At 35.9% G+C, this 27,270-nt stretch overlaps 2 protein-coding genes across 5 annotated transcripts in view; one reads left to right on the top strand and one right to left on the bottom strand.

The window, feature by feature from the left end:
- Window positions 1-27,270, top strand: part of LOC110839474 (DEP domain-containing protein 1A) — a 104,218-nt gene that overhangs the window by 75,687 nt on the left and 1,261 nt on the right. For 2 of the 3 annotated variants that reach the window (XM_022083683.2, XM_087354721.1), the window contains 8 exons: window positions 21,010-21,284; window positions 21,870-22,991; window positions 23,283-23,443; window positions 23,531-24,249; window positions 24,394-24,556; window positions 25,606-25,772; window positions 26,117-26,293; window positions 26,751-26,915. In XM_022083683.2, the coding sequence (XP_021939375.2) occupies window positions 21,019-21,284; window positions 21,870-22,991; window positions 23,283-23,443; window positions 23,531-24,249; window positions 24,394-24,556; window positions 25,606-25,772; window positions 26,117-26,293; window positions 26,751-26,915 (2,940 nt within the window). In that variant the 5' untranslated portion in view covers window positions 21,010-21,018. Of the gene's footprint in view, window positions 1-20,262; window positions 20,704-21,009; window positions 21,285-21,869; window positions 22,992-23,282; window positions 23,444-23,530; window positions 24,250-24,393; window positions 24,557-25,605; window positions 25,773-26,116; window positions 26,294-26,750; window positions 26,916-27,270 lie in introns of those variants that run through there. The other variant, XM_022083682.2, reaches the window with a different exon arrangement.
- LOC110839473 (structural maintenance of chromosomes protein 1A) lies at window positions 5,346-20,126 on the bottom strand. 2 transcript variants are annotated; one of them, XM_022083680.2, is made up of 24 exons: window positions 19,915-20,126; window positions 19,477-19,597; window positions 18,941-19,058; window positions 18,378-18,526; window positions 18,084-18,252; window positions 17,451-17,657; window positions 16,448-16,687; window positions 15,917-16,131; window positions 15,282-15,498; window positions 14,599-14,810; window positions 13,515-13,689; window positions 13,253-13,375; window positions 12,915-13,046; window positions 12,310-12,375; window positions 12,058-12,215; window positions 11,801-11,898; window positions 11,507-11,691; window positions 10,953-11,075; window positions 9,717-9,826; window positions 9,334-9,466; window positions 8,636-8,815; window positions 7,671-7,849; window positions 6,882-7,062; window positions 5,346-6,723 (listed from the first exon to the last, which is right to left on the bottom strand). In XM_022083680.2, exons 1-24 carry the CDS (start codon window positions 20,015-20,017, stop codon window positions 6,646-6,648), a joined length of 3,672 nt encoding a protein of 1,223 aa, XP_021939372.2. In that variant the 5' UTR covers window positions 20,018-20,126; the 3' UTR covers window positions 5,346-6,645. The 2 variants fall into 2 exon arrangements, with proteins under 2 accessions (XP_021939372.2, XP_021939373.2); XM_022083681.2 differs by lacking the exons at window positions 5,346-6,723; window positions 6,882-7,062; window positions 7,671-7,849 and adding an exon at window positions 7,860-8,061.

Here is a 27,270-nt window from a genome sequence, read left to right as displayed (position 1 = left end):
AAGCGAGACCGGGGCTTGAAGCTCACCCCCCCCCCCCATCTAGTGACGAGGTTAAGAATTAGTAGGAGCTATGCTTCCTCTCACCCAAGCGCATACGTGGCGTGTAGTGGGAAACATCTTTTACACCAAATAATAATTCAATAGATGTTTAGGTTAGGGTTTCAGAACATCGAAAACTCAGGATAGTAGCGAATTACTTTGAGACATCGGCGACATAAGCTCATAGTCGAAAGATAAATTATAGTTCATAATGTTATTATCAACAACTGATTTAAATATGTCAACCTTTCAAATATTGTAAAACGTGACGTAGTTCTGTAACCTTCGGTTATCTTTATTGGTTTTAAGTAATTGAATGCTGATTAATATTATCTTACTATGTGTTTTATCGAATTTCAGTCTAAGTTGCAGTATTAAGTGATAAATAATTGCTAATTAGATGTGAAAATTTTTATAAACAGCGTTCAGAAAACTGATAACAGTAGCACAATTTGACACGTGTGTTCTTTTAGTAAGTTATGTTTTTGTACTTTTATTTGGAAACACTAGAAATTCCTTGTAGCAGAGTCCTGAGTTTGAAAGAATTTTTTTTAAATAAATTAATGTAATATTTTGCACATTCCTTACTTTAAAATGGGAGTTATTTAATGTCAGAAGTTAATTAAAAATTACAATAAATGCTATTTGATTGGAACAGTAATCAATACCGGGCAGCTTTGCAACCTTGCATGCATTAGCGACGAGGTATCATCTAACTCATTGACCTGTGACGTAATAATGACACGTGGGGCAAATTATGGATTTCAGCTCACAGTCGGACAACTTAGTTCCATAACTACAGCAGTCTGAGTTCCTGGTTGTTTGTTAGGTTTATTTACTGTCTAGTTTTGACTTTCCTGGTGTTTATTTAAGTGAAATCACGTGTGAGATAATTAAATTTGATATTATTTTACTCAAGTTTATGTCGATTTTGCGAATGGAATCTATTGAAGCATACAATATCAGAATGTAATCTTAAAGTTCACACTTTTTCCGCGGGTTTTAATTTCGTCGATCGGGCCCAGTTTCTGAAATAATTAATAAAATCCTAATAATGTCTTGTTGTTCAGTATTTTCTGTAAATAATTTCTGTATTGAAAGAGGTCATATTTTTTTGTGGGATCCAAAATAATATGGGTTTTCATGGACTCGAAATAGACTTCCTAAATTAATAGAATCTTAATGAACTACCATAACTTTGCAGTAAATTATATTCTCTAATAGGGATAGGAGGGCCACGGTGGTCTAGCGGTTAGAACGCTGGCCTTGTAATCCTGGGGGGTCTCGGGTTCGATTCCCGGCGGTGCCCGAATTTATAACTTGTGTTGGGCAAGGCCGTGGTCTAGGCAACACGGAGTTTTCCTCCGTGGCATCCCAACAATTACTCCATTCACACACAGAAGAAGGCAATGGCAAACCACTTCTGGATCATCTGCCAAGAACGTATATGAACAGGTCCCAGTCCGAGAAGAGGATGGAAGGATCCTGTTCATATGGACCTGTCCTCAGACAGAACAATAAATAATAATAAGATGAGGTGGTCTAGCGGTTAGAACGCTGGCCTTGTAATCCTGGGGTCTCGGGTTCGAATTTATAACTTGTGTTGGACAAGGCCGTGGTCTAGGCAACACGGAGTTTTCCTCCGTGGCATCCCAACAATTACTCCATTCACACACAGAAGAAGGCAATGGCAAACCACTTCTGGATCATCTGCCAAGAACGTATATGAACAGATCCCAGTCCGAGAAGAGGATGGAAGGATCCTGTTCATATGGACCTGTCCTCAGACAGAACAATAAATAATAATAAGATGAGGTGGTCTAGCGGTTAGAACGCTGGCCTTGTAATCCTGGGGTCTCGGGTTCGAATTTATAACTTGTGTTGGACAAGGCCGTGGTCTAGGCAACACGGAGTTTTCCTCCGTGGCATCCCAACAATTACTCCATTCACACACAGAAGAAGGCAATGGCAAACCACTTCTGGATCATCTGCCAAGAACGTATATGAACAGGTCCCAGTCCGAGAAAAGGATGGAAGGATCCTGTTCATATGGACCTGTCGTCAGACAGAACACTACAAATAAAAAAAAAAGGGATAGACAGTTTCTGTTTAAGAATAAAATTCTACATAATACTTATTTTGTGTAAAATGACGGCCTACAGACAAGGCGATTGTATTTTTCCACCGTCACAATCTCACCCAGAATTTAACCTTGCTTCAAAACCAAAATGTACAGGGACTTTACCAAGAATTATACGATGAATATTTATGCACTGTGAGTGTAAGTAAAAATATTAATATCAGCAACGACTTCAGCAAAATTTTCGATATGGTAGAATGACATTATTTCATAGCTTCACAGGATAACCTTAAGAACCCTTGAATTTAACCTAGTAACAGTGTACTGGGCTAAATTGCTGTCTCTTCAGTAAATTTTTAGATAAACTTTACAGTCGAGGTCGCAAGACAGTTCTGTTCTGTCAGGAATTGGAGTGGAAAAGTTTGTGAACACATTATTTAAATTAATCCTTTTACGCCGAATGAGTGTTGATGTTATAATTTTGAAAATTTAATTAAGTAATATAGTGGTCTCTACAGTAAGGGGTAACATCTGATTAATTTAAATCTAGAGGGTTGCATGAGAGCCATAGCGATCAAATTAGGGAATCCTATGGGACTGCCGCGTTCATTGAAACCGAAGCTAAATCTTATTTAAGAATTCAGTCCGTACCTCAAAGAAAACACAATACTTCACCATTACAAAGAACAAATGGTTAACGCTGTTAAAGGATATTAAGGCTGTTTACTATGAAAATCATACGAAAAACATAAAAAATGAGAGAGTGGCTGTTGAAACAGATGGAAATATTGTTTACGAATCAGATTTAAAGTTTTAATAAATGAACTTTTTATTATGGTAGTTCTAATAACAGAAAATTAAACAATGTAAAGTTATAGTGAAAACGAAGTAAAGCCTTATTAAATATTTTAATTTAGACAGATATATTAGGAACTATTTAGCGACAATATTAATAATACAATAATAAAAATAAATTTAATATAAATATGTGTAGGCTGTAAGTGGTAAGTAAGCCAATCAGAACGACTACAACAGAGATAATAGCAAGTATCTTAATAGAGAAATTTCAAGGGTTACAAACTGAAAGTAACTCCACGGAGTAGAACCCTAGTTGAGAATCTTCTAGTCGTTTAGCCTGTCATGAAATTCCTTGCCTTTTATGGAGCCCGAAGTTTCATAACTGTGTTCACCACCGGTTTCTAACCTTGTACACGCAAAACCCTGGGGGGGGGGGGGAGAGACTACTTAAGTGACCTACATGTAGGTGAAAGGATAATATTAAAATTAGTTTTGATAAAATATGGTTAATAACGAGCAGTGGCAATTTCTTGCGAATAAGTGAATGAATTATCTGATTTAATTAATGACGGGAAATTTTCTGTGCCTTATATTAAAATAATATGCTGTATAAATGCTGTTATTTTGTACTCCTTTGTTTCGTTCGTTAGTTCTTGTGTCTGTTATTTCTTGTACGGTTTATGTGTGTTCAGGAATGCACAAAGATTCCTCAAAATAGAACGCTGGCCTTGTAATCCTGGGGGTCTCGGGTTCGATTCCCGGTGGTGCCCGAATTTATAACTTGTGTTGGGCAAGGCCGTGGTCTAGGCAACACGGAGTTTTCCTCCGTGGCATCCCAACAATTACTCCATTCACACACAGAAGAAGGCAATGGCAAACCACTTCTGGATCATCTGCCAAGAACGTATATGAACAGGTCCCAGTCCGAGAAAAGGATGGAAGGATCCTGTTCATATGGACCTGTCGTCAGACAGAACACTAAATATAATAATAGGATAAGAATTTACGTAGATAGATATTTTAATATAAAACACATCAGTGACTAAACCTTTTAGAACAGACCTAATTATTTTAAGCTCTTTATAAAAGCACGTGTAGACCAATACCAAAAAAAAAAATGTAATGACGAATAATAGATTCATTACGAAATAAAAATTACATTTCAGTAAAAATATGAACCGGATTATATCCTGATGACGCGTTCATGTTGAAATATACAGTCGAATAAAACTATATTTACGTGTGTGTAAATTCTGATGCGATGATCAAAAATAATGAACGCATGCGAGGATTTCTCAATACAGACTCAACACTCGAGGTTTCTCGAACCTTTAATGTTAAGTTTTCAATGCCATAAAGAAACACGCTGACTATTCAGGCTAATTATAGAGCAGAACAGTTCGCGACCCTGCTGACTGATGTTTAATGTCGTGCTGGCCACTGAGTGCGAGAATGGGATTATTAATAGCGAACAATTTCACTCTTATTAGAGTAGCTATTTATGATGTAATTATTCGGGGCTTGTAGAAGTTAGAAAGAGACCAACAGTTCACGAAAGAATGTAGAAGTGTTAAGGGGGAAAACATCTCGGACAGGTTTGCAGCTCTGAAAAATGTAGAACGTAATGTTGGTATTAATATTTCTTGTGAAAGAATTAGGGAGTGTATAAAAAATGCCTAGAGCAGTGGTATTCAACCTTTTTTGTTCTCGTACCCCCAGATATAATTTCTCTCAAATTTGTACCCCAAAAAGTTGTTGGTGTATAATTCAAGTTATACATAATATATAATCTACATCTAAAATAAATTAAATAAATTACATTACTGATTATTCAGTGTTTATCATAAAATAATATATATTTTTATTAAATTTCATGTACTCCATAAGATGTCTTCGCGTACCCCCGGGGGTACACGTACCCCAGGTTGAAAACCACTGGCCTAGAGCATTATTCTTATCACTCATCTCCGACATCAGCAAATGTTGCTGAACTTCAGACTCGTGCCACTTGTACGTCTTTATATGGCAGTATTAAGACACAGGAACACTTCATCCTGTACGTTTGTGGTTTTACTATAATATGATACAGAACAGAAGTTAATTGCGGGATTAATTAATCCTCACATGTACCGCCATGTGACAGGGTGACGATTCGTGAAATTCGGGAAAAATATTGGTCTAATGTAAACCTGAACAAACTTTCGAGATAGATAGTCCTTGTTGCGTATTTAATTTATAACCTGAATTAACTCGGTTTAGAAATAACAGAACAGAAGAAAAATATTGTCCCAAATAAACTCAGTTCTTTTTTGTTTCCTTTTGTGTTAAATATCGTCATTCCAGGACACCTCAGGATAATCAGGGAATTGGTTAGGTTTCCTACCCTGTGCAATAAAAGTTAAGTTTTATCACGTTCTTAAATCAACTCTTTGGCCAATAAGATTTTTATTCACGTTACATATTAAATACAGTATAATAAATAAAGAACACTTAATTTTAAGAAATATTTTAAACTTCAATTCCCCATTTTAGTAATCAGTATTCACTGTGAACATTTATAATCATTATTTTGATTTATTTTTGTTTTATATTTCCTTGGAGAATGGGAAATAAAAGAATATGTTTGTTAATAGGAACAAAAACGTCAAACAGAATCATTGAAATACATGACACAACAATGGAAATAATTTTATCATAACAAAGGAACATCTTTATAACAAATTTCTACTAGAAAACAAATCAAACTTGAACATGCATAACAATGGAATAAAGTTATTTTATTGAAAACGTGATTTCCAGCTGTTTTATCGTGAATCACAATAGATTAATATCAGTTTTAAAGTTGTAATTTGAAAACGGCTAGTTATATATTGTATTATATTATAACAAAGTTTATCCAGCGACTTAAAATCCTATTTGGCAATATTAAGTTTTGGACGTGAAGCCAAGACGTTATTTTGTATATACTGTGGATAATTATTCTGATTCAAGATTTTAATCTGCGTAACAGAGTTATTTATGGTTGAAAATTAATCGAATGATCCTTCTATAGAATTTTTATGATATAGAATGTGTTAGTATCAGCAAATATCGTGACGTCATTGAACTGTTGTGTTTTTGAACTTTGACTATCATCTGATGTTATAATTTAATAACGTGAGATTATCGATTGTATCAGAACCATTTAGAACAGATTACTTTTATACGTAGTTATAACGCGGTTATGTGTACGATATAAAAGTTACATTACACCAATTATACCGCCATTATGTTATCATGTTGACGTTATATATTAACACACTGCAACGCAGAAGCAAACAATTTATTATCTTCCGATATATTTTGTGTTTATCTTTTTTTTTGCTGATAAACAAACCAGTTTCTTCTTTTGATTTATTTATTGATTATAGTGATTTTATTATGGACAAATATTTTGAAGATTCTTCTCAATTATATTTACATCCTGAGTATGTTGTATATCAATTATATCAATATGTGAGTTTGAAATGGCTGCATTACTGTTTCTTTAAGAGATCATTCAATAACACCTGGTAAAATTCAAAAGTATTCCACACACTCAAACGTATATGAAAACTATATTTTCTACCTTTAATTAATATTTCTGCTTAAATATTAGCATTATCTCACTACTGCATCAAAATAAGGTACGTCAGACTTTGGAAGACATTTTTCAACTTATATTTTTAACTTAATATAACATTAGCATTCTACATTTCTTCGTCAGGCATCTGATACTCAGCGAGATCCACAATATTCATTTTACTGACTGTTAAACCATTTTCAGTCTGAAAAAATAAATAAATATATTAGTAAATATTTCGATAAAATCGGTAAAAGTTCTTCCTCTATGTTGTTGACTGTCACAAAAATTCTGCGAAGGATATTCTGTTTAGACTTGAGAATACGAAAGCAGCATTATTCAGAGATTCGCACTCAGTCCTACCTCTTTCACTACGCCAGTGACGTCATCCGCTACTACAGCATAAGCGCTTCGATAGCGATGTGTAATGACGATTATCTGCGAATGGTTATTTTGCTTCAAAAATTTTGCAAATCTCATTACATTTCTCTGGTCAAGTGATCCATCTGGTTCATCAAGAATTATGATTGGTGCTTTTCTGTATCTGTAAGGAACATGAAAACAAAACACAGTAGCTATTCTAGTAATATACCGAACATAACCTCACATATTGTCAACTGTAACCTCCACTTTAATGTTGGAATGCAATTTGAAAATAAATTAGGGCGTTTATCCTGGCGAAAATACTGGCACCCCACTGGATAAGAGGTCTGTTTTAATGTTACAAAAATGCATTTATAAAACTTAATTTCCGAAATTATTTTTCAATCATCTTGTATCATTCAAAGCTATCAGAAAGATTATTCGGATTGAAGATGTCTTTTAGGATGTTCTGCTGTACAGTCTGTTAAAGGTTTACTGACATATCAGATATATTTGCTGCCTCCACCATCAGGGTATTGAGTGGTGTGAGGGTTTAAAATCTTCAAAGGTAGTGAAGTGTAGCCTCCAAATTGCCCTGATGATGGAGGCAGCAAGGACCTCTGAAATGGCGCAACAACCCAGAAGACGTCAATCTTCGGAATTAAAAGTCTTTAAATATTATAAGTGATTAAAGAAATTAGCTGTTAATAACAAAAAGATATCAAAGACAAATCAAAACATCTTCCGGTTCTTTATACCGATTCCGTCAACCACTGGTTGAATCATTACCTGTTTAAAGCAAACATAAATGCCAAGCTTGCCATTGCAGCCTCGCCACCAGAAAGACAATCCATCGCGACACATTTCTTGCCCGGAACTTGTACGCTGTACCTCACCCCTGCAAGGTAAGGCTCTTCTGCATTTTCCAATGTCAGAATGGCCTCTCCATTCTGAGCCTCATACAGTTTCTGTATGTACAAAAATTGGCATCTTGTACTTCAAAAATATTAAAATTAATTTAACAACAAATTTTTATAGATTAATATTAAAACACATATAACATGTTCTATGAAATAGATTCACTTACCTGGGAGTACGCATAACAAATAAGAATGAGGAAATGGTAGAAATACAAAGCAGAATTCAAGCGGCCAATAAAGCACATCTCTCGATATTACCACTGATTCCATGGAATAAATAAGAAAGTAAAAATTACATTATATAAAACTCCTCATCCGTAGCATATCACACGGGAGTGAAACATGGGTACTCGACCAGAACGCAGCAGATAATATGGACCTCTTTGAACGGAAAATCCCGAGGAAAATTTTCGGCCCAACACGAGAAGCAGGTGAACGGAGGACAAAAACTAATCATGAAATCTATAAATTATATAAAGACATACCATTATCACAATTTATAAAAATCAAGAGACTTCAATGGGCAGGTCACCTGATTCGGATGGACGACATCCGAATTCCAACGATGGTATTCAAAGGAAGTGTCGGAGGAAGATGACCATTTGGAAGACCCAAGAACAGATGGGAGGATGCAGTTCAAAGGGATGCCACACTGCTAATGAGGATTAGGAATTTGAAGAAGGCAGCGGAGGATAGGACCGAATGGAAGAGGAGAACTGAGGAGGCCGTGGACTGAACACGGATCAGAGAGCCATAGAAGAAGAAGAAGAAGAAGGTATAACACGTTCTAAACATGCAGACACTACATAACAACTACATACTTGAAAAATTTACCTTATAGACATTATCAACCTCAGTTTCCAGGAAATTAAAACATTCCATGAATTTGTGTGTGCGATCATCTCTGATCTGCTTAAATCTGTGCCCATCATGACGCAGAATCTTCACTGCTGATTCGGCTTCTGAGCATATATTCTTTAACGCTGACTGTATGGCGTCAAACTCGTCGACCACCTAAATCGTCATTTGAAATATTGAGCATAATATTAAAGTTGAATTTTGTTCACTTCAGTAGGTAAGTGTAGCGTAAAATCATCTCATATTCAAATTCCAATCACAGTATTCCAGAACTATGCTAACGCTCACCTGTAAGGGACTTTACATCATTACCTGGCAGACCGGAATATTACCAACCATTTGAGTGATACTGAACGAAACAAAAAATCTTCTAGGTTTAAAAGATACTGGGATACTTTGACGACCCGTTCTTTAAGTGCCTGAGCACTGCGGGTAACAACTTTTCATTGGCTTTGCTCTATAGACATTCGGTAGGACTCCTTGGACAAGGGATCAGCCCGTCGCAAGGCCTCTACCTGTACACTGGACAGCACAACACAGAAAAACGAGGACAAACATCCATGGCTTGAGTGGGATTTGAACCCACGGTCCCAGTGACCAAGTGGCACAAGGCCCATGCCTCAGACCCAGTTTAGAAGAAAAATATAGAATATTTAATTGTCATAAAATATTACCTTCATATTAGGATTTGCAGACCTAATTTTAAACATCGTGTCTTCAATATTCAGACCCAACTGTCTCACTACCTTTTTAACGTCGCTCGCTTCTTTATAGCTCTCCGAAAGCCGAGCATAATCAATTATAATCCTGCAAATGAAAAGATTTTATGATATTCCAGTCATACGAAGTACGTGAATTGATTAATGCAGATTATCCGCATTTGTTCAGGACGTGCATTGAAACACATTTAAATTAAATGGTGACACAACAGTTAACGATACAAGATTTAAAATAATATTAATCCAATGGAAGGTGAAGATACAAACTATTTTTTACATAACTGATAATATTAAAAGGGACCATGAAAACTCTTTTTTGAGTTAAAACAGAATCATACCTTTTCTCGTCTTGTTCCATTCCTTGTGAGGAAGAAAAGCTTTCATTAAAGGATGATTCATGAATGTCAGCCATCGTCCCCTGCGTCATGGGAATATTCAGTCCCTGAACCTGAGCAGATATGAACATCTAATTAATAGGTAACATATCTGGATCTAGTAAGAAGACGAAGCCTTCTCAGATACCCCACAAAGTAGTCACAGATAAATGACTACCAGGGAATACGGAGATGGGGCCGATATGCTAAGAAGATAAGAAACAGCCCTCATAAGAGCCAACAGAAGACCAACAGTGAAGATCATGAAAAACAGATTGAATTAAATATAAAGTACATGGGGAAATGAAGGGGGTACTCATTTCCTCCGAGGGTGGAGGCAGTATGCTCCTCTGAAACATCAGTAAATTTCTACCATACTACATAGCGCAACAACCAATTTAAAATTTACGAATAATTCTGCAGAATAATGAGCCATTACCAATTAGTCTCTGTCCTTACATAGAGCGTTAAGTGGGTACAAGTTACGTTACCAGTTGTGGTAAGAAATGTCATAACTTCATCTAAAATAACACCCCATTTTTTGGATACTTCCATAAAATAACACCCCATTTTTTGGATACTTCCATAAGATAACGCCCCATTTTTTGGATACTTCCATAAGATAACGCCCCATTTTTTGGATACTTCCATAAGATAACACCCCATTTTTTGGATACTTCCATAAGATAACACCCCATTTTTTGGATACTTCCATAAGATAACACCCCATTTTTTGGATACTTCCATAAGATAACACCCCATTTTTTGGATACTTCCATAAGATAACACCCCATTTTTTGGATACTTCCATAAGATAACACCCCATTTTTGGATACTTCCATAACATAACACCCCATTTTTTGGATACTTCCATAAAATAACACCCCATTTTTTGGATACTTCCATAAGATAACACCCCATTTTTTGAATACTTCCATAAGATAACACCCCATTTTTTGGATACTTCCATAAAATAACACCCCATTTTTTGGATACTTCTATAAGATAACACCCCATTTTTTGGATACTTCCATAAAATAACACCCCATTTTTTGGATATTTCCATAATTTGTCAAGTTTTAAACCTTCAGTTTCGCATTGCTCAGTCGTAAGGAAAATTGCTCAAAGCTCCTGCTATATTGTATGTAAGTGACTGCGACTGATAAATGTGTTATATTAATTACTGAAATGGTAATCCACCTTGCACTGTAATAGAAGAGTGTGACGTTCATATTTCAAATTTTCACTCTTCAGCCTCATACTGCTCAACTGCGATGACCCCTCCTTTATATCTTCTGCAAGTGTCTTCACATCATCTTTAGCCTGCACACAGACAACACACGTAAACATTTAAATTTAACTGTAAAGTTGATATGATGATGTCCCAAGTGTTCTTATTTAACCTCTTAACAAGCAGTAAACATGTATTGAAATTATTATTCTTCGTTACAAGGTTTAAGCCAATTAGACCCATTCAAAGGTTAAACAGATTGCCCAATCTGATTACTCTGTGCATTCGTAGGAGTCATTAATTTTCCATATTATTGGTTATCGGCCGATAGCTGCGTAGTACACCTCTGTGGTACCTGCACCAGTTTATTTAGGAATTCCGCTCGACCAGCCTTCGAGGACGCCTCCTCTTCCTTGTGAGGCGACAAGTTTTCACCATACCAACTTACCCTCAAATAGTTTAGTTTCTAAATTAGAGATTTATAATAGCTGTAATTAAAAAAATTAACAAGAAAACAGCGCACCTTGGTTACTTCCTTTTCGGCAGAAAGGAACGTCTCCTTCGTGCTCTCCAGCTTTAATTTAAGATCTTCAAACTTTTGTTTGTAATTGGCTTTGTCTTCCTCACTTTCCTGCACGTTACATTTCTCTGATTCCAATTTACCTTCAAGTTCCTTCAATTCCTGCTCCTTTTTTAGCATTCCATTTCCTAAAATTCAAAATTCAGCCAACTTTACTTTATTTGCGTGGATTACATTACATACATTTCATCCATATAATAAAGTGAATGACACTTCAAGTAATATTAAAATACGTACTAGCCGTACGCTTCTCATGTTCGTACTGCAGCTGGGTCATAATATTCTGCTTATGTGAAGACAGTTCAATTCTCTTCTCTGCTTTTTCTTTGTATGATCTGTGGAATAGAATAAAGCATTTAATTTGTACTCGTTTGCAAAAATATAATTTATACTGATGAACATTTATTCACGCTGCACTGTGTCATCTATTCAATACATACAGAATGTTATTAACAAATACATAAATAAGTAAATTAAAATCATATATTAATTACCTGAGACCGATTCCCTCATATTCACGAATATTTGCTACGCCGATCTTGTCGCAGAAATCAGCGAATACAGCATCCTCGAGTAAGTTCATCTCATTTTGAATTGTTTGTCTCTCGTTAGAATGATCCAGCATTTTTTGTTCAAGGTCTGCAATCAAAGACTACCACAAGATATGATGACAGACTGTTAAAACACTGCGATATAAAGTATCTTCTGCCATAAATACATTTTGTGAAAGAAGTACGGCAACTTACGTCAACGTCTGCGGACTGAGCGTTCAATCTTTCCAATTGTGACTGCAGTTCTATGACTTTTTCTGACTGCAAAGAAGGTAACAAGATTATGGCCTTTTTGCCCATAAATGATGATCAAAAATACAAATATTTCACTCTGTGACGGCAACGCTTAAATACATCATTTAATGTTCTGTAAGAGTAGCGTGCAATAAAGAATGTACACGCAGACTTTGATTATCCATCACAATATGGCACATAGTCTTTAGTCTGCCCCAGCTGCCGTGCCACAGAATAAAAAAAAATATATAAACTAACAAAAAAAAAAAGGAGATTCCCTTTGTTATAGAACAATACAGAAGGCTGTATTATCAGACAGCTCCTCGTCACTGGTCCAATCATTATTTTCCTCACGCCTCTCTCATGCCAAATAAATTTTTGGATATCTCTCCTCATCTGTCCTTAAATATTTCATCTGGGACTTTCATACACACACACAAGATGAACGGAGGATGAAAAAAACCTTGGAAATCAAATTATTTTACAAAATTTGTTCAACTTTTTCGTGACTACGCAAAATACCTCATTGCATCTGTTTATTCTACCAGATACATCTGTCAACTCACCACTCTATTCCTATCCTCCTTCGCATATTTCACTCGCGTCTCTAGGCTGCATATTTCGTCAGAAGTCTCTCTTGCGTTTGGCACCATTCTGCATCGCTTCTGTAACTCTTGTAACTTCTCACGCAGTTTTGTCTGCAGAAATCGTAATGCGAGTCATAAATTCTTTTATTTAATAAACAGAATATACTGACATGCCTTCCTCACTGCCGTGATGACGGAGGCAGCGAGGACCTCTGGTACGTTGATAAGATTCGCCTGGATCATGTGGCACTACAACTCAGAAGACGGCCATCGTCGTACTCACCGCCATGAGAACCTCTAAATCCTACTTTACGTACCTTCCTATTTTGTGCTTCAAGAATTTCTTGTCCCAGCCAACGCTTTGCTTTCTGTTGCAAGCTCGCTTTTCCGCTAGACACTATGCCTCCCTTATGATAATAGGTGCCATCCAAAGAAACAGCCTGCAAGACATTCAGATGTCTGTATTGTATCGATGTTTGTTTGGAAAAAGAAGACAGCATAAGTTAAAGACGTGCTGTTTCTGAATTACGGAAAGGCATCTGACGGCACAGGGACACCCGCATTAAGAAATAAACATACGTTATACTTCACTGTGGAGTCCATCTCGTAAGCCAAATATCTTGCAGTATCTGCAGTCTCACACACGAGACAATTTGAAACAGAAAATTTGACAGCTGGCTCCATAACTGGGGTACTGCAGTGAATCACGTCATACAACAACTTCACATTCTCCCCAGATGGTACACTGAGATTCCTGGACAAACACAAATCAGAGTCAAACATCTAAATCCCAGCTAATGAATTACGATGAACTACCATTAGAAAGCACTTGACTATACAGTACTCATTAAATTAACGTACTTAGTGCTAAAGTATATATATCGCTTACATCACACAGAACAAACTTTAGAGACATGTTTTGGTCAAAATTTAACAATCTTATTATGCAGCCATTAAATGTCACTGTTCTTCTTGTTTTGTTTTTTAACCGTCGGGTTGTAGCCGACCCCTGGTGACATTATGAGCAAGTTGCCTCCGATAGGGACCTGTTCATATGTTTCCTTGGCATATGATCCAGAAGTGGTTTGCCGTTGCCTTCTTCTGTGTGTAAATGATGATGAAAATGGAGTAATTTTTGGGATGTCACAGAGAAACTGGGGAAGCCCCAGAGGAAAACTCCGTGATACCTGGACCACGGCCTCGCCCAACACAAGTTGTAAATCCGGGCACCACCGGGAATTTAACCCGGAACCCCTGGATTACAAGCCCAGCGCACTGACCGCCAGACCACCATGATGGTCGCCTTCTTGTTACTACAGAGTTATTATAACAACTGTCAGATATTTTTTTTAAAAAAATGTTGTGCTGTGTGACAGAAGAGATATATTTTACGTATACCTTCATGATCCCCATAGTTCTATGACATGAAGGTACAAGGGAACTTCTTTTATATATTGCATAATTTGAAATTAATTCTCATGGGAACAAATTATATTCCTTTTCACACCTGGGTGCAAGTTCTCACCAGCTATTTCTCTGATATCAAGGAGTATAATTGTTTCTGATCACTGCTTTATTGCAATCTTTTATCTTCGATGAAGGAGAAACAAAAAGCGGTTATCAAAGTTGTGAATAAATTAACCCCCGCTTTCAATTTACATACCTGAGTCGTCCTTGAATGGGATAAACTTTAATGGTATCGAGTGGAAGTATAATCTCGGGTGGTATGTGCAACGTCTTAAGGTAATTAATAACTTCCAGAGCAGTCTGCTTGTTTTGTACGATCAACGCACTTAAGTTTTTACCCATTACTTTGGTAATAGCCAACTTGTAACGTTCGTGGATCGGTTGGCAGAGATCTGACATTCGTCCAATCTGAAATAAGCGTACCGTTCATAAGCATATACTGTAAAATAATTTAAATGAGCTGGCCAATGTTACCAACTGTCCAGCTGTTTCTTCAAAATTATAGAATCAAGTAACTTTTGCAAACAACAAAATGGATTTTACTTTAGAATTTAAAGAATTAAATAAAACTAAGCGGTTGTCGCTAACTTATAAAGATGTTAGCAATGTTAGCAATTCAATCATTTATTAGGTATTATTAAAGGGTATTCAGTGTAGGGGTATGAACTATAGTGACATTTACGTTGCTACAAAGATGTGAAACTTGAAACAGATGGAAGAATTGTGCCGTAATGTCAAAATATTACCTACAGTTCAATTTAAGTAAAGTCACATTGGAAATTTTGGCAACACTGTACAACGTTTCTTCTAGTTAGCACGTCTGAATAAAATATGTGTCGAGAGAATGATAAATATATGGAAAATTGATGTAATACTCACAATATTATCACCAAATGCCATCTTCAAATCCCTCACGACATCTTGTTTCTTTTTCTCTTTTAAGAAAAGTTCGCTCCCTATATTAATTTGGTTCAGATGCTTCACTATGGTCTCCAGGTCTCTTTTCACATTTTCAATTTCTTTATTAGTGTTGTTAATTTCTGTTTCTGATTTATCCTGTAATTTCTTCTTTTCATGCAGAGATATTTCCTTTTCCCTAGGTTAAGAGTTTTACATAAATAAAATATTTATAGAATAATTGGATAATTACAAGTGCAGTGACTAATATTGTTGGTGCTGAGTAAGAAGGGTAATTTATATTGACTTAAACCCTTGTTACCAACCACCAATGATGTCACAGTAATCTCCTTTGCTACGGTTGTGGAGGTGAAAATGATAGACGCAAACCGCTCGTTCAAAAACGTCTGAAAACAAGTTCAACGCACGTTGAAAACTTTTAGTAGCATTGCATAGCCTCTTCTCATGTTACTGACTTGGTTTCTTAGTTCTGCGCTGGCTAATTTCTCGTCTAAAACTTGATTAAATCTTAAAATAAACTTATAAATTTGTATTACAGTGCAAAATTGTAGGATTTAGAAGGAAAAGAAACAAGAAGACAGTAATTTTATAAATACCTGATATAGGAATCAATTTTTTGCAAGCGTAAAATTGCATTGTCGATTGCTTTACCGATCCCTTGCTGCTGACGGCTGATATGAACTTTCTTACATAATTCCCTGTCCAAAATGTCTTGTAGGTCTTTCTTTTCCTTTTCAGCGTCGTACAGTTGCCGTCGAAGTACAGCAGCCTGCTTCCCAGTCTCTTGTTTTAGTTTATCGTACTCTTTAACCTGAAAGAAATGTGCACCAAAAACCTCATTTTCATGTACGCGAATAAAAACAACACTAGTTTCAGAATTCCTGAAATGTGACAAGATTATATGTAATGTTTTCTTTTTAAATATCAGCAAAAATTTAACAAATTTCTGTAATAAATATTGATTTATACCTGCATGAATTCAAAAGGGGTTGAGCACTCTTATAAATGTAGCTCTCAGCATTACAGTTTTTATGTTCCTGTCTGCTACAGAAAATAATTTAAAAATGATTTACCATTCTTCTAAGATGTCCATTAAAAAAAAAGTACAAAGAAAATTTATACTTCACCCTTTCTTCTTCTATCTGTTCATCTATTTCCTGACTCTGAATCAGTTTCTCGTACTCTTTTTCCATTCCCTGTACTTCGGCGAGATCTTTCTCAAGCTGTTCGATAATCTGTCTCTGTTTTCCTTCAAGTTGCCTCTCTCTCTCTAGAGAATCGACAACTAACTTCACTTTGTGCGTCAGGTGTTCCACATTTCTTTCTTTGCACTTTAATGCTTGACATTTCTTCTTATATTCAGCTTCCTACAAAAATAAGTACGAACCTTATTTTTCACCACACATAAAATAATACCCTCCCCTCACCAATCAACCTTGCATCCCTCTGGCATGCCCTTTTTTAAGTTCATTCACAAGATAATAACTGCTACATCAGTGCTGGAGGAAATGCTAGCGTATGGAGCCTTCGTAAGTAGCAACAACACTACTGAGTAAAACTTGAGGTTCTCACAGCGGTGAGTATGAAGATATCCGTCTTCTGGGTTATTGCGCTGTGTAGTCTGGTCGATATTAACCAACGTTTCAGAGGTCATACTGCCTCCGTCATCAGGGCGATTCATCGCAATAACCCAGAAGACAGAAATCTTCATACTCTGATGACGGAGGCAGTATGACCTCTGAAACGTTGGTTAACATCGACCAGACTACACAGCGCAACAACCCAGAAGACAGAAATCTTCATACTCTGATGACGGAGGCAGTATGACCTCTGAAACGTTGGTTAACATCGACCAGACTACACAGCGCAACAACCCAGAAGACAGATATCTTCAACACTACTGAGCTTACTTCTTAGCTAGTATCCAGATGGTGGAACATTTAATTCTCTCAAGCTGTTGAATCAACAAACTGGGCTGAAAATTGTGAGGAAGGACCCTGTTTTATAACATCTCCAGCCCTCAGTAGATTGATGAAGGTGATGGTATAAAACACTATTAAAATCTGGCAATAAAAGAGTCTGATTACAATTATGTACCACAACGCTTTGCTTCAGTGACAAATTATTTACCATTTTATGTACGTCTGCAGCTGTTTTAGAAACGTGGACACGCAATTTATCAAGATTTTTGTGTCTGAGCTCCTGAAGTGCCTTTGTCCTCTGTCTTTTCAACATCCATATGTTGTCCTCAAACCTTTTACACTCTTCTTCGCAGTGTTTGGCTTGCCTCTCATTGTCATATAAAAGTACTAGCTTTTCATCTAACTGAATTATTTCCTGTAAAGAATTAATTTAGCTGTTAGACAACAGTAATTTTTTTTTTATAAAATACTTACACTGTTTTAATGGCTACTGTTAATTTATAAATATTTTTCTTCCCCAGTCATTTGAAAGTAAAACATTCCACCTGAAGATTGCCCCCTTTTAGATTAAGCAGTAATTTAAAAAAGTTTTTAATACATATCTGTACTAAAACTTTAGTCAAATTAATTATGAAACTATAATAAGCTGTCAAAAGCCTCTTAAGCATATCGAGATATTTATGTCCCAAACACTCGCATGCCTTCCATATTTATTTAACGGGTTATTAATATTAATTTTATCATAGTTGGGTCTAGACTGCTATTACACTGCGGAGGGGGAAAAAAAGTATAAGATCTATACTGAAACCACAATTTTCTTGAAACGCTGTACGATCCTTACCAATTCCTGTATCAAATTGTGGTATTCCTTGTATATCAGCATTTCTGTTTTCTTCTTTTTATTCTCTGTCATTAAAGTCTTCCTCCGGAGAGCCAACTGGTTTAGTTGATCTTCTATTTTCTTCATCTTTTTGTGTAAATCATCATACTGCACCTTAAGAGTTCCAGAGCTGCGCAATTATGTGAACATAAATTAACACAGTAATTACAGCTGGTCTTTAATTTTTGTTAAAAAAACTATAGAAAGCGTACAATTCAAGTAAAATATTTTTTCCACACTGATAAATATTCTTACCCAGATAACTCCTCAATTACAGAAGTAAAATTCTTTGGTTTCATCCTCACGAATGTTTCAACGTTCCCTTGGAAAACAAAAAAATTCTCAAACGTTACACACACACCTAAAGTCTGAAGTTCGCTTAGGTAAGCCTTTTCATCCACTTCCTACATGAAAATAAGCTGAATTAGTACAATATTATTGAATAAGAAAATACTTAACATCTGAAAAAGTTGTATCTTAACAGAAATTTGTTGAACGTGGACATTCATTTCGATATCAACACTCAAGCTTTTTCTGGTAAAAATCAGCGTTCTTTACCACGCAGTGTAGCTTTGATAAAGGATGTCTTTTAATTGTGTTTAATTAATATTATTATTATCAGATTCTTTAAAAAATAAGCAGAAATAAATATATTTAAGCCAACAGCACCAATAATATTCCTCACTTATAAATTAATAATATAGCAATTACATAAATAAATATAAATAAATGTAAAATGGCTGACATTATACGTGTATCACAACATGTGTGCATTTTAAAACCAGTGATAGAAACTGCTGCAGAAATAAATTTATTACCTCGTTATTAACAAGATATAAAGAAACAGCAGATGATGTCTGTTGCTGCATTTTAATAATGCGAGTGAACTCTTTCTCTGTACCATCCTCCAAATTAAAAACAGCTGTCACTGAACCTCTGTAACACAACACAGAAGGCATATGCATTTTTATAACATGATAAATTTCTGCTATGAAACAGTTTATTAATATTTAATCTCTATATACATATGTGAATATACAAAATTGTATTCAAAATATTACACAGTAACAGCAGGCAAATGCTTTGTACAATATTATAAAGCTATATATCATTCTTTGCCTTCTTGATGATCTTTTCTGCAAAATGCATTATTCACATATTATAATATGAGGTCTCACAAAAAATCGAAATAAATCATGCACATAAAAGGCTTTAAAATAGTGAGAAAGGAATGTGTGTTATCAACGTATTGACACATACTTATAGTTCTTGTGTTACTCACTCACTCATTCATTTGCATACTCATTCGCAATATAATTCTGTAAACTGTAATTATAATGAAAGTGAAGCTTACGTATCTGATGTTGGTTTCCTGACATTTCCTCCATGAATCAAGTTAGAAAAATTATTTGCACGTAATAGAGCCAGCTTAGTTCCCATGACAAAGCCAATAGCATCTGTAAAGTTTGATTTACCTACAAAATGAAATGTAAACAGAATTCAGTTTAAAAATTAGTAGCTTGACCTACAATATTAATTTATTTTTGTACAATAAAATTCTGTTGCCTAAAATTTGAACCGTCAAAAAAACATAAATCCATTATTGTTAGTGAAAATAAACATGCTGTCTCTGCTTTCGCCACTATTCACCAGATGGTAAATGCCTCAAATATGGAGCATGAGTGTGAGAGTTTTGGGCGGGTGCTTGAATGTTCAGAACGTCCATACCAAATTTCATGAAAATCCGTCCAGCCATTCAGTTAATATTATGACACAAGCTCAGCGATCTTACCTGACCCATTTCTCCCTAGCACAACTGTCAATGATCGCAAAGGACCAATAACAATTTCTCCCACATACGTTTTGAAATTATTAATTTTTATATAAGATAACATTTCCGCAAACAGCGTCCTACCGCAGTGAAAATTTTCTGCTTCAACAATATTACCAACGGATAACAATAAAATGCGGGACTTTTTGAACTAGCTGATTGGGTTTCTCAACAGGGGCTCTGCTCCATGAAATTAATTATAAATATTAAGCCGACCATAGTTCCTGCGTGGTCTAAGGCACTTTTGTGCCGACGTGCGATTTCGAATTCTATTCCGGGCATGATCAATGACTGTTTTGTCGAGAGTAGAAAATAGGCCTACTCCTAGCCGGTTCGTAGATGTAAGAATTCTACGTAATATAGAAATTTCTGAACTATATCTGAAGGTATGATGTCATACGTTATACATTAAAGAATAATGCTGCCATCTGGTGTGGACGGAAGATATTCATAACCTTACATTGGTAGCATTGATTCAACGGGGAAGGGTTTTCATAGTTGGTACTAATCTGTGCTCGTTTCCGATCGTAATTCCGGAATTCAACCAATGAGAGCCGTTACAAAGGAGACGTATACCAAACTTAAATTTGAAAGTTAAGTTGTTTGGTGTATGATGTTAGATGAGGGAAGAAGTTGATTGCTTTATAACCTGTCCTAATTTTTTTGTTCGGTAATTTGTGGAATGCTTTGTATTTTATGCATGTAATGGAAAGTTCAAGAAATTATGGTCCATATAAAGCTACGAAAATGGTAAGTATCAATTTGACCGTTGATATTTTAGTGACAATAGCAAATTAAACATTATCAGCTCTGTAAAATATACCATATTAAGAATTATAGGTAAAGGATCCTAATTGGCCTACATTGCTCTGGATTTAGTTGCATAAGTATAAATAAATGCTCTGGCATCTAAAGTTTGTTTATAGAGTATGTAATCATAGTCATTGCATACAGTGCTACTGTGAATAGAACAGAATTTATCTACATTCCATAGATTCTTTATTGGCCTAAGCCAAGGATGTAGCACATGTCATAGCACAAATTTGTTTCTTCCAGTGGAATGAAATGGTTGAAACATTTCGAAATGGAATTCCTTTAAAAAGACATCGCCGTCATATAAAAGTGTATGACAACTGCTTCACAGGACAGGAAGCTGTAAATTGGTTTCAGTCTGTTCTGCAGAATAATCTTCATTTGGGAAGCATTGTAACACGAGAACAGACAGTTCAACTGCTTAATAAATTCCTCAAAGCTGGTGTCTTTCAGCATATCAGTGCATCTACTCCATTTGATATTCATTACCAGTTTCTCAAGGAAGGGGATCTGTATTAGTAAGTACATTTTAAACATTTGTGTTTGTATTGTGCCCAAAATTTGGTGGTGGGGGGACTAAACTAGAACTTTTACCTACATACAGAAGTTATGAAAATGAATGTTTCTACTTGTGAAGTCTGAGGCAGTCCAGAATTGTGTATTCTGTGTTTGCAACCTCATTTCAAGATTCAGTCAAGGAACCAATTATTGGATTTCTTATTATACAGGAATTCTTTTGTTCAAAATTTTTACAACTTGTTCAGCATTGAATTACATAATTTTTTAACCATATGAATAAATTTAATTGCATTTGTAGCAGTTCAGTTTGAAGAAAGTTTCAGACAGTAGGCCTTGGCATTATGGAATTAAAACCCAACATTTTTGGATCTACTTAGGGCACCAGTGTTGCAGTTACATGTTGAAAGTAATTATATGACGCCAAGTTTGCTTCACTCATATTTGTAATATGTAATCTGAGTGACAATTTTATTTTTTTACCATGTTTCTTCTCACTCTTGAAATGTAGGCTCTTGATTCAGTGCACACGTAAAGTACTTGATGTCTGTTAATTAAGAATAATGTAGTTTTCTTATTCTGTATAGCTTATCAGACATCAGCAGTACTAGACTACCTCTGGTCAATAAGTCACTAAATATTCCACCAAAAACTGGAATAAGCCAATGGTCTGTTAAGAACGCAGGTGGAGACAAACAAAAGAACACTACTTCTGCACACAGTTCTTCTAAATCAGCTGTACCCAGACTTGATGCACATCACACAGTAGGTCTACCACCTACCACAAGTTCTATAATACAACCAGCAGAGTATAATTGGCATTTCTATGCCTCAGCAGAAGAGTACAGGCCTGCATTACCATTGTCTGACCAATGTGTTAAGAACAAAACTGATGTTTGTCCTAGACAAAGTGTACAGTATGGAACAAATCACGGAAAAATCAGTGTCAATCAGGTTCATAAAGAATATGGATCAGTTCAAGTCGGTGTCAACAACATTCCAAATGTGGAAAACCATGGTTATCATGGTGAATCTGACCTGCATCACAACCGTTTATCTGCTTATGAGAACCAACTTAAAGGACCTTCTGAAAACTGTAGTAGGAGATATTATGTATCATCTTCTGAGCAAGGTGAAGTTCACTCTGAAAAAACCATGGAGAACAGGCATCTGAATCCAGTTAATTCCAGAAATACCAACACGTCTCTGGGTTACAAACACTACTCGGAAACTTTTACGACTTTGCCAACATCTCAGAAAATTCAGAGGAGTTCAAGTATGATACAACCAAAACCAGATCTCAGTAAGCCTTATATGACTAATGCAAGCAATGATTTAGTAAATCCTATGCATAACGAAAAGCTGTCTCAGAGGAGTATAGATGATATAAGTGGTTTTATAAAACCTGTGCACTGTGACATAAACAATGCCCCTGTAAGCAGAAGGCCATACCTAAATGTAAATAACAGTGCATTTCCTGGGGAAAATAGCACAAATCAATATGTATCAGTTGATGGAAAACAGATTCACGATTATCAAACGTACACTTCACAGCTGAAGTGTAGCCAGAATAATGTAACTACCTCCAAGATGCAGGAAGAAAAGAATCCTTTCAGGTCTGGAAGTTCAGACTTTGATAAACCTATTATGGCAGAGCCTCTTCAACTGTCTGAAATAGGAGAGATATGGAAGAAAGTAGTCTTGGCTAGGTAAGACACTGACTGCATGTATGCAACTATGAATCATAATGTACTGAGCGCAAGAAAAATTAAAATATGTCTTATGTTAAAATTTTTAGTAGTCTCAAAGTTTGTTTAAAAAGGGCTCGTTTTTTGACGATGGTATTTTATCATTAAAATACAGGGAAAGGAGTAAAGTCTGTTTTTGGTATAATTTACTATATTAATAGGATTGAAGTATTTTTCTTTCATGGTTATATAAATTGTGTTGCCTCTTTTTATGGTTACATTTTCCATGGAACTGGTTATCGTTTATTCCAGGTTTAAAAAATACACACCAGGGTTGGAGACTCCATTCAAGTTTGAGTTGCAAAGCATTCCTTGTGAATGGCTTACTGCAAATGCATCTAGTGAGGTTCACCTTCAGCATGACTCACAATTTCCTCAGTCTTTGGTGGCTGCTATGAACTGCCTTATACATTGTAAGTTTACCTGCTATAGTGAATTCTGTAGTATTACTTTACATTTTACTCTCCTGCCTGAGTGTTCATTGACATTTTCATTTTCAGGGCCTCAGGCTGTGCCAAATGAAATCATAACGGCGTTTAAGGAGCATTATTTCAAATTGCAAGAGCCTCTGACCACATTTAAATTGTACTCTACACTGACAAAAGTATTTTTATACGTTGCAACAGGCAACTTAGCCATGAGTAATTGGATGGTTTCAAGACAATCAGAATTGAGTGCCAGTGGTTTTCTACCCATGGCATTACCGCCTAATTCTTGTTTCGAAACTGCATTTACATCAGATAGCCCTATAACTCGTATTGTACCGCAGCGTAGTGTAGATACTTTACATTTTTCGCTGCATGGGCAAGAAGGTAAAAATGTTCCACCAAAGAGAATATCAAGTGCTCCAGATCTTAGTGAGCCATTACCAAACGCGCAAGCAGCTCAGAAAAGAAACGTTCAATCCGGAACAAAACGTCAAATGATTGGAAGGAGGCACGCAGTAAAATTGGCTAGCCGGAAAGCTGGACGAAGAGTGAGAATAGGAGTGGAGGAAGACACAAAGCTGTACCACTTTCGTAATAAGTCGGGTGGTTATGTGAACCCAGCTCTGTCTCAGTCCAATGATGAGATTGTTGATACTGAAGACTTTTCAGACACAGCCAAGGTTCGGTCACATTACAACCTTGAACCTGAACAAGAACTTGATTATGTTGCAGCTTTGGAAAGCTTGAATAGTTTAATGAGATGCAGTCGTCGTGATAATCCACCTGTTTCTGTGAGTATGAGTTGGTTTGTTATTTTTATTAATTATGTGCTTAAAACTAAATATTTATTTCAGACAGTGATTGGAGAAACATTTCTACTGTTATCATCATCATCCTGTCTAAGGATCATTCCTGAACGTAGTACATATTTTTAGATTGGCCGACAAGGTACAGACGCAGAATCTGACATAGACCAGCCTGGAAATCAGAGCAGCGAGAGTAGTTCGTACTACACTGCTGCATCCAGCTCCAGTTCAGAAGCTAGTTCACGACGAAGTAGCAGAGTGCTGGCTGACAGTTTGGAAAATGTTAATACAGGTATTATTAGAAATATTAAATAAATACGAGACCAGTACCACCTCAGTAATGAAACACTGCTGTGGTGATTTTTGTCAAAAATAGTACGACTGGGCTATAGTTACGGATTCTGAAGCTCAAAGCAGGGAGCAATTTTATGAAATAATTTAATCATCTGACTTGCGACAGTCCTTTTGTAACTATACTGTATAATTAAAATGACATTTTTTTTCGCTATATGCAGTAAGGTATTCATACAATATGTTTACAAATTGTAAAAGTATGTTGTATGAAATATGATTTATTCCTTTTTTCAGCCTCGTATAATATGTGATATACATGCAATGTGTATGATAATTTAATATATGATATTTTATTTATTGTTTCCTTCCTTCTAAATATTTTGATTTAAGGAATGGAAAGTGTTCCCCTCTTGAATTTTACACATAATTGTAAATAATAATAATAATAATGGTATGTGAAGTTAAGTGTTAGGGTCTAGCTCTTCTGCTTTGTATTCAGTACGTTCTGGGGTTTGAATCTTGGTGCAGAGGCCAGTTGTCCTGACAAAGGTTTTTGCCGCTCTCATTTGCCTGACAAATGTTTGGATATTGCATTAAAGTAGGGGTTGACCACTTTCTTTTTTGTATTTTATTCATGATTACTCTGTCATTTACACTACCATATTTACCAGATTACACTTGGGCGTCAGGATTATGTGATTAAACAGCCTGTGTCTTTGTAGAACAACATTAGCTTAGAGGCTCCCCATGGATTTTGCCGAGAAGTTTGGCGCATATCAGAGGCATGTGATTAGTATGTAACCGGAAAAATTACACCTACGACGTCATATAAAAATTCAGATGAAATACCTGCGTTCTTTGATATGCCCTCTAACTTTACAATCGATATTAAAGTTTCAAAATCTGATGGTAAAAATTTCTGGCTACTTGAAACTTGTAGTACCGGTAATGTTTGTTTTTTACAGTATAGGGTGCTTAATTCCAGCTGACATCTTGGTAGTGTGAGGGACAGGTGATATTATTTCTTGCTATTTCTTTTTCCTGTAGGTGGAGTAGTGCATATGAACTTTGGGGAAAATGGGGAGAAATTGATGGTTACCGTCACACAACTTTTGCTTTTGTGCATTCCCGTGTACAACCGCATTCAACTTCGGTATCTTCTGCATTTCATGAATCAATGGAATTTGCACCGTTCTCTCTGTGTTCAGACAGATGTAAGTCTCATGCATAAATACGTTGTAGCTGATAGATTCATAAATACTGAACTTTACTAACACTTATTTACTTTATGTTATATTTTGTGTTTTGTGGAGTCCACTCTTAGGTCACATTAAGAATTTGAAACCTTTTGCAGAAGTAGTATCTTATCTACTTTTAATCTAAACATTATTTTTTAGGACAGCTATCTGTTGTACAGTTTGCCAGTAGCTTAATTCTGAGAAAAAAGTGGCATGTCGTTTATGCCGTCATAAGTGAAATTTAATTTACAGTCTCGATGGTTGAAATATACCTTTGATTTTGTAACTTCACTTTTATTAATAGTGATTTTTGTTGTTAGGTTGTAGATATATTCACACCTACAATTTTACGCAGTGAACGTGAAGCCGATTTTGATATCTCTTTGGCACGCAGAATTGTGTATTTCCTCATGTCTCACCATGAGTTGGTACTCAGCATACCAAGTGACTTGGCAACTGAAGTTCAGTTTATTGTATCCAGACAACAAACAGACAGTGTGAGTAAATTTACACTTGATAACAAATATAAGTCTTAGGGAGGAATGTTTTGGAAATATTAATGTTGTCGGAAGAAGGTTTATGTAGAATGATACTGGTTATTTGGGAGGCTTATTTCAAATTTTTCATTTGGTGACTGCTGGATGTCCTTGAACTCTTCAGACAATGCGTATTGCATTTTAACCTTTATTGTGCCAAGACCAGTTAGATCGACAGTGAAAGGAATTCATGACAATGCTGAAAGCTGAATTTTCTGCATTTGATATGTTTACCGTTTCATATTTCAACATGTAAATCCCCCCCCTCTCCTTGTGGTGGCAGGGCAGTTGCAGACATTTTATTCTTGAACAATCAAAACTCAAGAAATTGAAATAAAAATTCTTATTGGGGCGGCTCTATTTTCTTGAATGAAAGTGGGAGCTGTGGGAAAGTTTATATAAACTGGTGACATTGCAGGAAAATTGTAAAAGTGGCAGTGTGACATATTGCCAGCAAGTGTCTAGCCGGCAGTTTGAACATCAGAGACTCACGGGTTCACAACTTGCTCTCTCGGAGTTGCTTGAACAAATACTTTCAGACTGCAAGATGGCTCCTAAGGAGAAAAGGAAACGTTTAAAAATGGTGAGCATATCACAGTTGTATCCACTGTTACGTGGAATGTTAGTCCTGACTAATTTTTCTTTCTCATTTAAATTATACATACATTAAAATCATATTTGTACGTTCACTAAAAATCTGAAACATATCTGGTATTTAGTAAATAACTATGGGTATTTTTTATTCACAAAATGCAATTTGCTACTGTATTTGGAATACATAGTTCTGGAATGATTTTTGTAAAGTTTGGAATTTTTGCATAGCGGACGTTTTTTGTCCCCATTCTCAGTCTGATCTGAAGGGTCACCCATTGTTCTCAATCCACAAATGCTTATTTGAAATATTCACAACAACGTTGTTTTTGTGTATTTCTTATAAA

This window comes from Zootermopsis nevadensis, unplaced genomic scaffold, assembly GCF_977971745.1.
Source record: "Zootermopsis nevadensis isolate Lab colony 2312 unplaced genomic scaffold, Znev_1.0 Znev_ptg000023l, whole genome shotgun sequence".
Lineage (NCBI taxonomy): Eukaryota > Metazoa > Arthropoda > Insecta > Blattodea > Termopsidae > Zootermopsis > Zootermopsis nevadensis.
This window is presented reverse-complemented; position numbering and strand designations above follow the sequence as displayed.